General features: G+C 49.0%; 1 protein-coding gene across 1 annotated transcript; it reads right to left on the bottom strand.

Moving 5' to 3' along the window:
- Positions 1-268: 268 nt before the first annotated feature.
- Positions 269-15,462, bottom strand: Sec61a1 (Sec61 alpha 1 subunit (S. cerevisiae)). The gene is made up of 12 exons (NM_016906.4): positions 15,348-15,462; positions 15,033-15,100; positions 12,166-12,231; positions 12,006-12,084; positions 10,975-11,106; positions 9,158-9,267; positions 8,764-8,917; positions 5,224-5,384; positions 3,834-4,031; positions 3,403-3,594; positions 2,807-2,883; positions 269-1,955 (listed from the first exon to the last, which is right to left on the bottom strand). The coding sequence occupies exons 1-12, from the start codon at positions 15,352-15,354 to the stop codon at positions 1,769-1,771; spliced, it is 1,431 nt and encodes a 476-aa protein (NP_058602.1). The 5' UTR covers positions 15,355-15,462; the 3' UTR covers positions 269-1,768.
- Between the last annotated feature and the right edge of the window lie 515 nt (positions 15,463-15,977).

A 15,977-nucleotide genomic window follows, 5' to 3' on the forward strand; every position in this document is an offset into this window, starting at 1 on the left:
GCCTGAACAGTTAAACCTAGCAGCTCCTAACAACTGGGTCACCTACCTGGCTTGGGCAGCAACCTCCAGTGCCCTTCAGGACCCAGGTGCATACTGCTCCCTGCTGGTGTACAGGGACTCCACCCTCTGGTCCCAGGAAGAGGCCGGCAGGCAGAGATTGACATAGTAGGTCCCAGGAGTTGTCACAGGTGCTGACTGCCCTGGTTCACCTCCAACACTCACAACAAGCTTTCTGCTCTCCGTTTACAAAGATGACGAGGCAGCTTGTAAAAAGTTGGTTTATTTGTCATGTTTTCACTGTATCTCAGTTAAGCCATTTTGGTGTCCACAGTGACAGTCCTCTTGGAAGCCAGGTCATCCCCACTCACCCACTAATAGTGACCATCAACCACAAGCCACCAGGTCCAGCTGACAGCTACAGCAGCAGGTGAGGCTGTGGACTCCAGGCCTGACACTCCCCAGCACAGCCCAGAGCTGGGGACTCTGCACCTGCTTGCCAGAAGCTGTGGAGTCCCTAGGGTAGGTGGGAAGCTGCTCTGTGGCAGTGGCAGAGGAGGGGCAGTGGGAAGACCCTGTGGACTGGGAGGGCACCAGGCTCCTCTGCTCAGGACTGGGTCTAGACAAGGCCACGTGTGATATGGTGTGCGCCCTGGGCTGTGTGCAAGGGATCTGGCCCTGATGCTGACCTGTGTCGGGGCAAGTGGCTAATTGTCCCTTGATTGCCATTTGCTGGCAAGCATAGCAGCAAGAGTCCCTAAGAGCCCCGGGTCAGGGAGGCATTCTGCTACTTCCACTGAGGTGTGGTGGACCCAGGTGTCTTGCTGCTGGCAGGCTGTGACCACATGGCTGCACACCCACCAGAGCTCCTGCCCCCTTGTGTGAACAGCTGGACCCTCTGTGTTGTAAGGTAAGCTGACAAGCGCTAATTGCTCTGGCCTCAAACTACAGCCTTTGTACCCTTGCTGTTAAACCGTTTCTGTCTTAAGAGGGGCCTTTCCTATAGACCTGAGGGCTCCCTCAGGCCCATGTTATCTGTTACCCCAGACACCTTAACTACAAACAGGATTTTGAGCAACTTCCCTAAGAGATCTCTGAACCTGTGATTTCCTTACAGGTCCTGAGCCAGTCTACATTTGGTCCTAACGACAATAAGAAAATTCTAAAACCTGGAACAGGAAGTTCTCAGTAGGAAGACAGAGGTGGCCACCACAGGAGCGCCTTTTCTAGTGGGAACTGGCAAAGAACAAGCACGAGGACCCTTTATATACGTCCAGCTACCTAGCTGGCCAGGCTCCAGGTAAAGCCAGTGACCCCCTTTGCTGGCAACAGCAGACACGTGGACCCTGCTGATCCTCACCTGTCTGCACGCCCAGATGAGATGCAGACATCTAGTTTGTGCTTCCTTCAACCAGGGCCACAGACTGCCTCGGGGCAGCTGGGACCCTTGCAGCTGCCAGGCACTGAGAAGTGCAAGGGTTTAAATAAAAATTACATGGGATACTTGAGGACAATTTGTTATCACACCCCCTGGCCATCAGCTAACAATTCACTTCTACTGGTTTTTTGCCAATGCCAGAAAAAGCAAAATTTCAAATTGGAAATTTCCTAGCACTTTACACAGTGGAATGAAAAGATATGAAATTTTAAAAAAAATTAAAAAAAAAAATTAAAGTCCCTATGCCACAGTAGCATGCTCCAGCAGTAAGAGCACCCTTCCTGGGCAGTTCTGGAGCCTGTGCCCTCACCCTGGTCCACGGGCACGCAAGGCTCAGAAGAGAAGGGCTCCCATGCTGCCCACCTCGCTCTGTTCCTTGACGAAGATCTCAAAGTACTGGTAGATGATGGTGACCGCAAGCAGGATCCCAGTTCCAGACCCGATAGCACCCAGGAAGTCAGCCAGGACAGAGAGGGCCCCAATGCACAGCCCACCAAAGGCTGCGGCTGTGGGGATGTACCTGCAGACAGACAGACAGCTCTGTGAGCCCATTAAGCCAGCCACACAGGTAATGTGACCAGCACAAACCCAAGCATGGATGATGCCACTCTAGATCCTAAACAGCCTCAAGACAAGAGCGTTGAGACACCATCTTGGCTCTTGTGCTACTGGAAAGCTGAAACCATCTGCAGTCATACCCAGACCGGTGCACTGTGAACAGCAAGGGTCTCTGCCTGAGGCTGCTGTGCATTTCTGCTGGGCAGTCCGAGTCAGGGGCCTTAAGAGTTATGGACTCAAATGAAAGCCCTGCTGCCCCTGGCTCAGAGACGGACATTTCTGGTATTCCTTGTGGTGGCCTCCTCAGCGAGGGCAGCAAGCTTCCCATCACCACATGCTCATTCTACAGAGCACCTGGCTGCCCTGAGTGACCAAAGAAAAACCAGCCATGACGATGCACTGGACAGAAAGCCTCAGGCACTTCCCACCCACCAAGCAGCATCTTCAGAACAGTGACAGGGAGGTGTGTGCAGGGTTGCCTGCTGCTCCCAAAGCTCTCATCTTCCTCTCTGCAAGGTGACTACAGAGACTAGAGACGACTACTACATTCCTCCATCTCACGTGGCTGAAGCTGGCAATCTCTGGCCTCTGGTTTGGTCTTATTTCTGAACACTAACCACCTGTTCCAGGCCAGCTCTTGCTGGTACCTTGGCTTCATCTGTGCCAGAACCCACCCAGCCCAAACCAGCACTGCTCAATCATCTCTGTCCTACACCATTTCAACACCCTGGCTGCGTGCTGTCTTCTTTGGTCAGGGGCTATATGGGGCTCTGCTGGCATTTCTAGTATTTGGACTTGATTGCCCACACTTACCGGTTGAGCTCATGCACCATGGAGGTCTCCCTGTGGCCCCTCATCACCATCTGCTGCTCCTTCAGCTGCTTTGCAACCTACATGACCCAGGCAGAAGCACATGAGCCAGAGGCTGGGGGGCTTCATAGTGGAACTAAACAATTTTACATTTATTTTATTTAATTTATTTAATTTTTTTTTTTGAGAGTCTCTCTGTGTAGCCTTGCTGCCCTGGCTGACCAGGCTGGTGTCCACCTCACAGAGATCTGCCTGACTCTGCCTCCTAAGTGCTAGGATTAAAGGTGTGTGCTATCATCTCCCAGGCAGGTATTTTTTTCGCCCATAGCTCAGACAGTCTCCATGGAGGAACTTTAACTTACAGCAATACACTCAGTCACACACTAGTCTATCTTTCTAGTCTGGCCTCAGGTTGTCAGAGCCAACTCTGTTAATGCCCATTCGTTGTGCTCAGGGCTTCCACACTGCTCCCAAATGGGTGGTCCAACTGTAGAATGGACGGCTCATATCACAAACTACTACATATACACTGGTGACAAGTGGAGCTCCCTGGATGCCGCAGCTGCCCATCTCTACGCAGGATGTGGACTTAGACTTACATCTTTGGCAGAAGAACCTGAGACTTCGATCCATGTTTTGGAGAAGAATGCACAGGAGCCCAGCATGAACACGATGTACACGACCGCATGGACAGGGTCCTCCAGCACTGAGCCGAACGATTCCGGAGGAGACAGGTAGTAACACAGGCCACCAACGGGGTAAGCTCGGGCTGGGCCCCCAGATGATGTATCCTAGGAGTAAGATATAGAAGTCTTCTGGAGGCTGCTTCAACACGACACAGCACAGAGCCAAAGTACTCCCAGGAGATGCTTGTGGTGTCATTCGCACACCCACAGCAAGCTCACCAAACTGCTTTTAAGAGGCAATTCAGAAAGACCTCTGGGTGACATGTGTGGTCCTGAGCTAAGATACCCTGCCACAAGCACAGCTACTGCATCAGTACAATCCTATCTTACCCAGTGACACTTACCGACCAGGTGCCCAGCAGGCTAACCAGCAGGTTGCCACTGAAGCGTGCTGACAGCATCTGGGAGATGACATACAGGTTGGACACCAGAGCAGACTGCAAGATGATGGGGATGTTGGAGGTGTAGAAGAGCTTGATGGGATAGGTGTTGTACTGGCCTCGGTAACGCGCCGACTTGATTGGAAGGTCCACTCGGAAGCCCTGTAACACAAACACAACAACACGACCTTTCACTGTCCTGTTCTGCCTGGTGTCCCGTGTGGTCAGGGACAGTCAGGCTGGCCATAGGAGAGCTAGTCCTGGGTCAGTTCTGCCACTGGACTCCCAGCCATGATGGCATCTGAGGGCACATATATAGAAAGGCCTTTCCTATATAGAAAGGCCTGCATGGGCACCTCCAGATCCTATTGGTAGTTCTCAGGCAGTGATCACATGTGATGTGATCATCAACAAAAATCCCTAAGCTTCCTACCAATACCACCCACCCAGCTGAAACGCTGGACACCAGAGTTGCTTCCTTCTTTATCGTTATAAACTCAGTGCCCAGAACACTACAACAGGACAGAAGACTCAAACTTCTTACTGATTCAACCGCAGTCATCGCCTTGCTCCGAAAAACAGACTCGTTACTAAGCAAGCAGGCAGCTAGCTGAGACTCAGCAGGAGTCACTACTGAAATACTTGGCCTCAAAAAAATATTGCTCGTCACAAAACATGTGCTATCCCTTTTTTAAAAATTTTACTATGTGTGTGTGCGTATATGCATGGGACAGTGTAAGTAGGGATCAAAGGACAGCATAGAAAGTTAGTTCTCTCCATGTGGGTCCTGGGAATCGAACCTGTCACTAGGCAGGTTCAATGATCACCTGTATATACTGAGCCATCTCACCGACCTTGTTTGTTTTCAAACAGAATCTCACTACATACACTACGCCATCCCTGAACTCCTGGTCTTATGTCCCATCTACTAAATGAAACAAGCCACCACACCTGAACAACTGCTGTAATTTCTTCCAGTTAATATCAAAATACTACAAACCATGCCGGGCATAGAGGCATAAACCTTTAATCTCAACACCTGAAAGGCCGAGGAAGGTAGATCTGTATGAGTTTAGGATAGCCTAATCTACATACTGAGTTTCAGGCCAGCCAAGGTTAGACAGACCCTGCCTCAAACCAACCAACCAACCAACCAACCAACCAACCAACCCACCCTCTCATCCACTTTCAAATACAAAAACCCTACTAAGCCTGAGGGTGGGTATAATTCAGACAGCTCTCCGTTCAGGTGTCTTACTCAGAAACAACCTGAGAACTGTGAAGCAGGACAACACCGATGCTGAGCCTGGCTGCTGCTCAAGGCAGACCTGCTCTCAGCTGCCTTTGGACACACCTGGAAATAGATGACAACGGCAAAGACGAAGATGGTGGCAATCAGGTTCATGAGGTTGGGGAGGTTCTGGCGGTAGAATGCCTCTCGAAGGGCTCGGACCTTGTCTGTGCGGGTGGCCAGCAGGTGGAATAGCGCTATGATGGCGCCTTCGAATTCCATCCCTATGGGCAGAGTAAAACATGTGGTGTGTAGAGAAATTGTAATTTAGCAGCATGGCTGTTCCTGCAAGGGATCACATCCAAAGATATGATCCAGCCAGAATACAGACACACCCTTAGTTCACACCTTTAATCCTTAACTATAAAGACAAGGTTAGCTTGTAGAAGGAAGCAGCCATGTTGAAAGTGATGTGTAACTGAGGTGCAGACAAAGCGACAAATCAGAGAAAGATCTGACAGAATGAGAATGAGATAAGATATGCCCAACTCTCATAAGAACAGCAGAGGAAGAAAGGCTACTTAAGAATTGCCAGAGAGAAAAGGTGGTAGTAATGGGTGGTGGGTGTGTATGGCAGCTTTACTGGGACAGGTCTACAGAGACAGGTTACAGAGAGAACAAGCTAGACACAAGCGAAGACAGAATGAGCCAGCAAATAAGGAGCCAGAGGGTTAGAGCAGATTGTCAAAGTTAGTATGAGGCCAGACAGAGCAATTCAGTCAGAAGCTGAGAAAAGCCAGATTGAGTCAGTCAGCTTGGAAGTTAAGACTGTATAGAGGCTAGAAGCTTCCAGGTCTAGGCCTAGGGAGAATGAAAACAGAAACATTTTGGGCTAGTGCAAGGCTCTCGTTTCATCACTTCATCTGAGGAAATAAGAGCAACATTTATAGAAGTGGAGGATGAAGAGTGCTCATTTTGCCCCTCAGTTTCTTTTTTTTTTTTTTTAAAGATTTATTTATTATATATAAGTACACTGTAGCTGTCTTCAGACACTCCAGAAGAGGGAGTCAGATTTCGTTACAGATGGTTGTGAGCCACCATGTGGTTGCTGGGATTTGAACTCCGGGCCTTCGGAAGAGCAGTCGGGTGCTCTTACCCACTGAGCCATCTCACCAGCCCCACCCCTCAGCTTCTTAATGATCAAAACTGAGAGGAAAATGAAGGAGTTCAGAGAAGCAACTACAGCACTGGACTCTTCTCTTCTGAGATGAGCTGGCTGGGCTTATTTTTTTAGGCCAGCAGATGTGTGGAAGAACAATTACCAATTTAAACACATTTGTGACACAATCTGCCTGGAAAAGGCCAAGTCTTGTTCCGGGCAGTATGAACATTCATCCCAGTCCCTGAAGAGGGCTGCCTGCCCCCAGTGGGAGAGAGTGGGGAATGCTTGAGTTCTCAGCTTCAAACACCAAATACCAATGCTACAAGGAAAACTGTGGCTGCCACTGTGTGTGTGTATGGCTGAGATCATGGTTTCCACCCTCCCATAGGTCGTGCCTACTAGTAGGCCTGGCAAATTGATGGGCTCCTGAAAGCTGAAGGGAGCAGAAGAGTGTCCCAAATATCTGCAGGGTAAGGGGAGGTTAGAGCAAGCCTTCCTACCTTTCAGTTGTGGCCTATCTTCTATTCAGGGATAAGGGAGTGGCAGCCAGGCCAAGCCTTATATCTAACAAGGAGGTGTGCCGAGGTAGACCAGGGAAGAAAGAATGGCTCCTGCTTTCTCCCTTGCAGCCTTTCTAAGCTCCCCATCAAACACTCTGCTTCTGCTGCCCTGTTCCAGCTTCATGGAGACAACCTCAGCTCAGGGTACAGAGCTGCTGGTTGCTTCCTTCATGTCTTTTAAGACTGCTCAACTGAGATGATACCCGGATCAACTCTCTAACACCTTCCGTGTGGCCCTTTCTTTCTTATTGCTGTCACAGTGACCCAAGACCTCAAGATGCTGTATGACAACAATGTCTTAGAACCCACAGCAGTGTCAACAATGGTGCAATTAGGTCCTGGCTCTTCTAATTTTTACAATTATCTGTCAAATCTCTGGGAACAAGGCCATCTCCACATACTTAGCACCATCCCCGTGGCACACCCAAGCACACTGTCCACACTTTCCCAGTCCTGGACTTTAGCACTGCCCAGGAAGGCAGCAGTGGTAAGCCAGCCAAGCTGTAGCAGCCATTCTGGCTACACGTCTCCTGTGTCCTCTATACACTTCTGGTCCTTGTACCTCATCAGTGCTATCCTCCTGCTGTGGTTCATCCCGTCTCAGCAGCAAGTAAATCAAACCACCCTTGCAGACTCCATTCCCACCAGGCCTGGCCATGAGACATGTCCAGGGATTTCTCAGTTTACACCTTGGCCCCATCTCCCACACCTCCCCTAACAGTCAATCTGTGCTTCACATCCTGTATGCTCAAGGCAGCCATGGCACTTGCCCAGCAGTGTACTCTGCAGTATGAGTGCATCAGTCCTTCCATACTCCATCAGCCCCAGAATGCAACCATTCTCTGTTCTGAGCCTTGACTGACCATCCTACCCAGCTCCCTTCTTTGCTGTCATTTCCAGTGCTGGCACTCCAGATCATGTCATCTTCTAAACAGTACACTCCAACTGCAGTCACCTGCTGCCTCTCCACCTAGGTCTGAGAAGCTGTGCCTTCCGCTGCCCCAGTCCCTCTCAATGCCATTCATCTCACTAGAGGACAGCTTTTGTTCACTAGATATATGGGGCTGTATGGCCTCTGAAGGCAGAAACTGCCTCAGCATCAATTTTATAAAAACATACACAAATATTTTTCACAAGTCTCTTCTAATAACACATTTAGCAACAAAAGTCTCTTTCCCTAGTCTTATTTTACAGCGTCCGTTGTATTTACACATTTTGATTACAAACATTCCCATCTCGGGGCACCCTTAATGGCTATGCCACCGCATGCTAATATCTGACCAGGCATCACGGGATCACATGGTATTCTGTGGTGCCAGGTGTCAACCTTGCACAAACCTCTACCACTGAGTTACATTCTCAGTTCTTAGTTTTCAGAGAGCATGGCCTCAAATTCAAAACCCTCCTGCCTCAGGGTCTGGAGAGCTGAAACTAAAGAGATATGTCATGACCCCTCACTACATGATGACCCAGATCAGCAGTAGAGGAATGTGCTCACACCACATACGGATAATAGATCTGAGCCCTAGGGCAAGCAGGATCAAATGCTTTGGTGTAGTAGTTCCAGGTTTTTTCTAGTTTGCTTCCTTTTGTTTTTTTTAAAAATGATCCAGAGTAAACTGCCAAAATAAAGGAGAGGACGCGGACAAGCTCAATGTCAACAAAGTGGCTGTGCCTTGAAGTCCACACAAGACAGAGGCTAAAACAAAAGGCACTTCCTCCTGTGATGCAGCTCTCACTGTGCTGAGAACCCAGGCCCACTCAGATCTGGCACACCAACCATGACGAGGCATATGAAAATCTGGGCAGTAAAATGCCACGAGCATGAGCTGACCTGTACTTAAAAGCCGTGGATGCACAGCAAAACCAGGAGCTTGTGCCTTTGCCAAACTCTGGCCTGAGCTCTGGGGCCCTACCTCGGCCTGAGCTCTGGGGCCTTACCTCGGCCAGTGTTGACAGTGGTGGGGCTGAATGCCTTCCACACAATGGTCTCACAGATGTTAGTCGCAATGAAGAGAGAAATGCCAGAGCCCAAGCCGTACCCTTTTTGCAGAAGTTCATCCAAAAGTAGGACAATTAAGCCAGCAACAAAGAGCTGTGGAAAAAAGAAAAAAGTAAAGAAACCCAAATAGATCATGTTACTGCTCCCAGTGGATGTGGCTCTCTTCTTCAATAATAGAGTTCTTGAGTATAAAAACAGAAAGCCGAGTGGGGTGTGCCCTCAGCCTTCATCTGCTCTTAACAAGGGCAAACCTACAACCTCCAGCTTCTTTTAAGGCACAGCTGAGATTTGGTATTTGGGGGTGGGGGTTGGGGGCCACAGCACAACAGTTACCTGAATGGTGATCAGCAGGCAGATTCCAGCACCCATCTCCGAAGGGTCCCCGTACATGCCCGTCATCACATACACAATGGACTGACCGATAGTAATGATCATTCCAAACACTAGAGATCAAGAGAGCTGTGTTCTCAAAGCAGGACAGTACAAAGAAGAGGAAGTGGCTAATGAACACCCAAATGCCCAACATTGAGAAGAAAAAACATAGTGCTGACACTGCCGCCGAGGAGCTGGAGGAATCCCAACAGTCACACTGTCAAAGCCTGAGATAACACAGGCGCCCTCAACAAAAGCACATCTGCTCTCCAGTCTCTTGGTAATGTAGAAGGAGTTGACATGTGGCAAATGTGGTCTTAGGAAAAGCATGGAATGCCAAGCAAATTCAGAGACGCAATGCAGTGCTGGCGTCCCTGAAGCCCAGGTGCACAAGACCCTGGGATATGAAGACCTCTACACTGAGCCGTAGGTGGACTACCTTGAAAGCTCACCATTCAGGTCCAGTCCAGAGCGTACAAGACTTTGGGATAAAACCAATCCTTTTGGATCTAAGTTTATATTTCAGGTGTCTTGAAAGGGAACCCACAGTGCCAGTGGCCTGGCTATTGATCCCATTTCCTCTGACTGAGCTCCTCTGCACAGTTTCTCAGATCTCACTATATTTCATTCCTAGGCACATTTGAATTGACACAGATCATTGGTTTCTCAGCATTAGTTGGTTCTAAATAGGACTTAAATTTCAGTATAAATTTCCAAGTGTCCCCCTAATACAGTTCCTATTTGAAATTTGAAAAAACTGTTCAGGGACGCCAAGATGTCCACACTTTAAAAATACTTGCCATGCAGGCCGGATGACCTGAGTTTCATCCTTAGATTCCACACCGAAAAAAAAAAGAGAACAGACTCTACAATATCCTCTGACCTTTCTCTACACAGACCCATGGCACATACATGCACGACAACACAATAAAAAAATAAATAAAATAAAAACTAACCAATGAAACAAACAGGGCCAGCAAAATGGGTCAGCAGGTAAGGACACTTGCTGCCAAGTTAGATAATTTGAGGATGGTGGCTGGAACCCACATGGCTGAAGGGTAGAATCACACCTACAGTTGTTCTGACTTACCACACACACACACACACTATGCCACATGCACATGAATAAAAAAATGTAAAAAATTAACACTATTGTTCAGTATCCCTGCTTTATTTAAAATTTTTTTTTTTTTTTTTTTTTTTTTTTTTTTTAAGTATCAGCAATCAAACCCAGGGATTTGGGCATGCTACAAATGCTTTCCCACCGAGTTACACACCCAGTCTAATACTCATGAATTCTTCAGGCAGAAAAGGTTTGAAAACTTATTCCTGAATAACCGATTCCAGTTCAGAGGAAGGACACCAATGCTGGTAGCTAGCCATGGTTACCAGTTACACCTATCACTTGCTGTATAGCAAACATCACTATCTCTGTAGATGAAAAACTGAACCTTCAGAACGACCACCTCACTTTCTTCACTTCAAAGCTGATAAGGAGCACAGGTCACACAGGACACACAGCAGTGCCTCTCTTCCCTGACCCCGCTTCACACAGACAGGAGCTTGGTTCAGTGAAGCTCTGATGTGTGAGTGCCAACTGTACACGGTGAGCTCCCAGCCCTGCTCCTTGCACCCATCCTGCCTCTTCCTAGCCCCAGCCCTGGACGCAGAGGGGCAGCCAAGGAGGTCAGAGCAGAGCACAGCTGCTTCAACCCCAGAAGCTTTATAGCAAATTCACACGGGCAACTGCGGACAGCAGAATCTACAGTATTTCTTACACTTCTGGGCTCCATTGAAGAGAGCTCGGTCTTTCGGGGTGTCCCCAACTTCAATTATCTTGGCACCAGCTAAGAGCTGCATGATAAGACCGGAGGTGACAATAGGAGAGATGCCCAGCTCCATTAAGGTACCTTGAGGAAGGGAGGCAAGACACAGCCACAATAAGCTTGGAAGAACAAACACTGTTAAACCCTGATCAACACTAGGGCACTAATGTACAACTGCAACAGCATTCAGTTTGCTAGCAGCAGTTAACTTACAGAACAACCCCCAAATATCAATGACCAGAGCACAGCTTAACGCAATCCATTCACCCTGCCAGGCAGCATCTCATTCTGTCCAGGCAGTCACATGTTATTCAGACTGGCGCATTTCAATTCAGCAACAGATTTACTCTAGCCTCATGGAGATAAGAGAGGCCGGTCTCCCCATCAGTTAGTAAGAAAGGATAACACTGGAGGCATTCCCAGAGTCTGGAAAGGGGCCAGTACAACCATATCTGGCTGTGAACAAACTCCCACCTTCCATTATGCTAAATCCAGTCATAGTTCTGATTTCCAACTTAATGTGCACTGTATTTTTAAATTGAGTTAATCAAATGCAGTATGGACATATATACTCAAAATCCGCCCATAGGTAGGTAAATGGTCTAGGGCTCACAATAAATAAATAAATTGGGGGTTGAAGTGGGGTGGGCAGACACTGTAACCTACAGATATGAAATGAGATTCAGCTGAGAAACAAATTACACCTTCTAAAGAATGTTATCACTTTAGGTATTCCAATTCTCCCACGTTTTAAACAATTTTCCACAATGCTGCCTTATCTTGTTGTTACAGGTTCTGTACTGCATACAGACCCACAGGGTGCATTCATCAGAGAACGCTGGGTTACTTTCCCACACCAACATCCTCTAGCTACACATCTTCACAAACTTTCTGAGCTCCATATAAAGCCAAATCCTGTCAGGGAAGTAACCAGGCTTTTCATCCCCAAACCACAGGGCAGGGCCGCATAAGCAGAGTCCTACCTCTGTTAGAGGCCAGAATCACTCGCATCCAGTAGAACGGGTCAGCTGAGTCTGAAGACATGATGCCAAACAGGGGGATCTAGAAACAGGCGGAGGGAGAGCTGCATCACGCGTGTGTCCTCAGCTCACTCACCCCTAACGCCGCCTGAGCAGAGCTTACCTGACAGCATACTAAGAAGATGAAGAGGGTGATGGCTGTCCACAGAACTTTCTCCTTAAACTGAATCTGGAAGGCAAGGAATGAAAGCAATGGCATCACACAGGCAAACAAACACAGATGAAGCCAAACAAGATCACATTCCCCATTTCTCAGAGGCTGCTCAAAAGTGTACCAAACACAGCACCGTAACATTAAGTAGCACACATCGTGTTTCTCTGTCCAAGACATGATACACAGACCTATGTGGGTCTTCACTTCAGAGAAGCCTCTCACTTCACAGATTATCTTCATGTGACAATGAGCAAAGTAACCAAGAAAGTTTAATCTGTCTCAAATCCTGCAGCACAAGTGAATCTGAGCCAAAGCTGTGCTCTTAACCATCCACAGTAACAGCTGAGACTCAAGATGGCTTCCCGTCATCCCTTCCCAGGTATAGGTCTGATGGTGAACCTTGACTGTCAACTTCATAGGATTCAGAATCACCAGGGAAGTAAACAGCTCAGGTCTGACTGTGGTGGAGTTTCTGGACTGAGTTAATGAAAGTGGGAAGACCCAGCTTAAATGTGGGAGGCAGCAAGCCACCCGCTGGGATCCAGAGCTGAATGAAAAGGAGAGTGACCTGAGCACCAGTGCTCGTGTCCCTGCTTCCTGACAGGGAGTGCAGTCTGACCAACGCGCCTCACGTCCTCGCTGTCGCAAACAGTGGGCCCAAACACAAGCCTTCCTTCCTTCCATTTCTTTTGTCAGGAAAGCTGTCACAACAATCAGAAAGGTAACAAACCGAGCAAGTTAAACAGTCAACACAAATCACTTTACTCTCTAGCCTGATCAGAAACCTCTGGGCTCCTCCTGTGCAAGAGAGCTCTGTCACTAGGTAGGGAGAGCACCTTAGGAGTGCCTGACCCAACACCACACAGGCTGAGACAGGTCTGACAGACAGCTAAAGACCTACGATGTTAAGTGAATGTAAAGCCAAAAAGAAAAAAAAAGAAAGAAAGAAAGAAAGAAAGAAAGAAAGAAAGAAAGAAAGAGAAAGAAACCAAGAAAGGAAGAAAGAAAGAAAGAAAGAGAGAGAGAGAGAGAGAGAGAGAGAGAGAAAGAAAGAAACCAAGGAAGGAAGGAAAGAAGGAAGGAAGGACAGACGGGGAAGCAGGCGGGTGGGCTCCAACAAGCACTGGCTCGTGCAAACTGTCAGGTCAGAACCTGAAGTCCTCTGGGTCTAGTCACTCCTGGAAAGACACAGAATTGGACCCCATGGGTGGTGTGAATTTGAAGTTCAGACCCTGCAGAGGCAGCTGGGGAGCTCACATTCCTCCTCTTTCTCTCAAGAACACAGCCTTTCCAACGTGCCATCTTATCACACAAGAACTCAGCACCTAACGAGGGGGAAGCAACACCATTCCACAGGAATCAGAGGCAAGCAGTGGAGTGAATGTGTACACGGACTATCTACTGTGCTGATGATGGACACCAGACACAGGGCCTCATGCCTGCCGCTAGCCACTTTCCCAGCCCAGGTAATGAAACTGTTAGAAAACAAAAAGGATACACATTTTTCAAGACTACTTTAAATGAGCAAGCCTCGTCTCCTGGTCAATTTAAAAGCAAAACATCCAAAGCTTTTCATCTAAGTCCTAAATCATCTGCCTCTGAAGCAGCTGCAAACTCACACTCATTCAGTACCATGATTTGCCCCCTTTCCTGCACGGCTCCCAAGTCACACTCCAGGCCCCTCCCCTACTGCCAAGGCCACTTATCTGCCCACCTGACTCACCGGAACCTTTACATTTACAACCTACCTACCATCCACAGGCACTATATTATATATTTCCCATCTCCCTTGTTCTGCCAGGCCAAGGTCACAGGTCTATGAAGAAAGAATGTAAAGCGTGGGACTTGGGTTTCTTGGCCCTCGAGCCAGAATCTCTGCACTGAGGTGGAACAGATAAAGTTCTGAACATCATCCTGGCAAAGGCAGCAAGGGTACTGCAAGGCATTTGCATAGAACTATGGAAAGTAAAAACTAAATTAGAAGCACAAAGTATCCATGTGAATGCCAACTACAAATGCCAGATGTGAATATATGACAGTCTGAAAAAAAAAAAAAAACCCAAAATACCAAAAAAAACAAAACAAAACAAAAAAAACCCCAAAACCAAAACCAAAAAAAACACCAAAAACCAAACCAGGAACACAAAGTAGATTTACTGTTTTCTGAGCCCATGGGCCTGGACTTTCCTTCACCGGGCACTCTCACACTAGGAACATTTATTCTTGGGCCGAAGCTGCCTGCCACAGAAATTCTGATTAAGATTCACATTAAGCATTAAGGTGCTACAGTTCTCTCCTTCCTTGTTTTAGAGCACCTGCTGTCAATGGCAGCAGACTTCACTAGTGCATGTAAACTCGATGCTGGGGCAGCATACATTCAAATAAAAACCACAAACACGTTCATATCGATTACACGACTCGATTTTTCCTTTGGAAACCAGATACCGAAGTCACCTCCCACACGAAACAAACACCCCATCATCTGCTCCTGCTGGAGGTGAAGAACGGAGGGTAACTCAATCTGGGATCCTAACTGAGGTCTTAATCAATCACTGCTCAGACCCACTTTCGGACTAGGCAAACCTGAGGCTTTGTTAACCACTATCCACTAAAGATGCTCCTAACGAGACAAGGTGTTGGGAGAATTCCCACACAACCGGGTCACCTTTCAACGGCTCCCGTGAGTATCCCAGCACACACAGCTACACTCCAGAGGGGCAGTTTTCACTCGGTGTGCTGAGGCCATTTTTAATTGTACTGTAAACTCCCAGCGCCCAATTTTGCAAGTCTTCTTTGACCACCATCTGGGGACTTACCTTTCTCTCTGGCTTCTGAATTTCCGGCAAGATGACACAGAATGGCTTGATGACTTCCAGAAATTTGACTTTGATGGAAGAAACAGAAAGAGAAGGAGTTAGGTACGGAGTAACTTGAGGGCACCTGAGGGAGCCCGGCACGATGAGAGCCGGGCGTGGGCGTGCGGGGACCCAGAAGGCTCGGTCTAGGGGCGCGGGAACGAGTCCCCCAGGCAGGCCGCGTTCCGCCAGGATCGGGAAGCACGGCGGGCGAGCGCCCAAACGGGGAAAGGCGACGCATCCTGGCTGCGCCGGGGTGGCCCCCAGGAAACTCACTCGCCATGGCGGCGGCTGATCCGACTACACGCCCGGCCCCGACTGCGCTCCACTTCGAGTGAGGAGGCGCTGCTAGCTCCGGAGCGCGCTTCCTCGACCGAGAGACACGTCAGTGATAGCCCGGCGGCGAGCGGCGCGGCGAGGCGGGGCCGGGGATGGGCCACCGGCCGCTTCCGCTTCCTGCCACGCGCGCCCGCCGCGCCGCCTGCGCCAAGACCACAACTCCCGGCATGCAGCAGGAGCAGAGAGGCTGTCGGGAAGACGACTGTCGGGCCACACCGGAACTGGGCGTGTGCAGCTGCGCAGACTCTCCCGGAAGTGAGGGCCAAATCAGCCCTTGTTACTAGTGGACGCTTCGTGGTGGTGTTGGCCCTACGAAGCAGGCGATTCGGCTTTCCGTGTCGGTGGCCCTCAGTACCAGTGATAGCATGTCGCGACCCAGTAGGCCTCAGCTGCTGCTCGTCACGCACGACAGAGCAGCAGTGTGCTGAATCCTACCCTGCATGGCTTACCCTACCCTACAATACCCTCCTGGGTGCTGTAGGCTGCCTCCAAGGATGTCTGAGCTCATGCATTTGAGGACGTTCGGCAAAGGCCGGGTCTGGCGGCTCTGGGTGGGCTTTGGCGCAG

Source organism: Mus musculus, chromosome 6 (assembly GCF_000001635.26).
Source record: "Mus musculus strain C57BL/6J chromosome 6, GRCm38.p6 C57BL/6J".
NCBI lineage: Eukaryota > Metazoa > Chordata > Mammalia > Rodentia > Muridae > Mus > Mus musculus.

Bases quoted from the DNA above. Each gene is read 5' to 3' on its own strand.
- Sec61a1 (NM_016906.4), bottom strand. The intron at 12,232-15,032 runs GTAAGTCCCCAG...CTTGCCTTCCAG, and splicing joins TTCAGAAGCCAGAGAGAAAG to ATTCAGTTTAAGGAGAAAGT. The intron at 1,956-2,806 runs GTAAGTGTGGGC...GTCTGTCTGCAG, and splicing joins ATGGTGCATGAGCTCAACCG to GTACATCCCCACAGCCGCAG.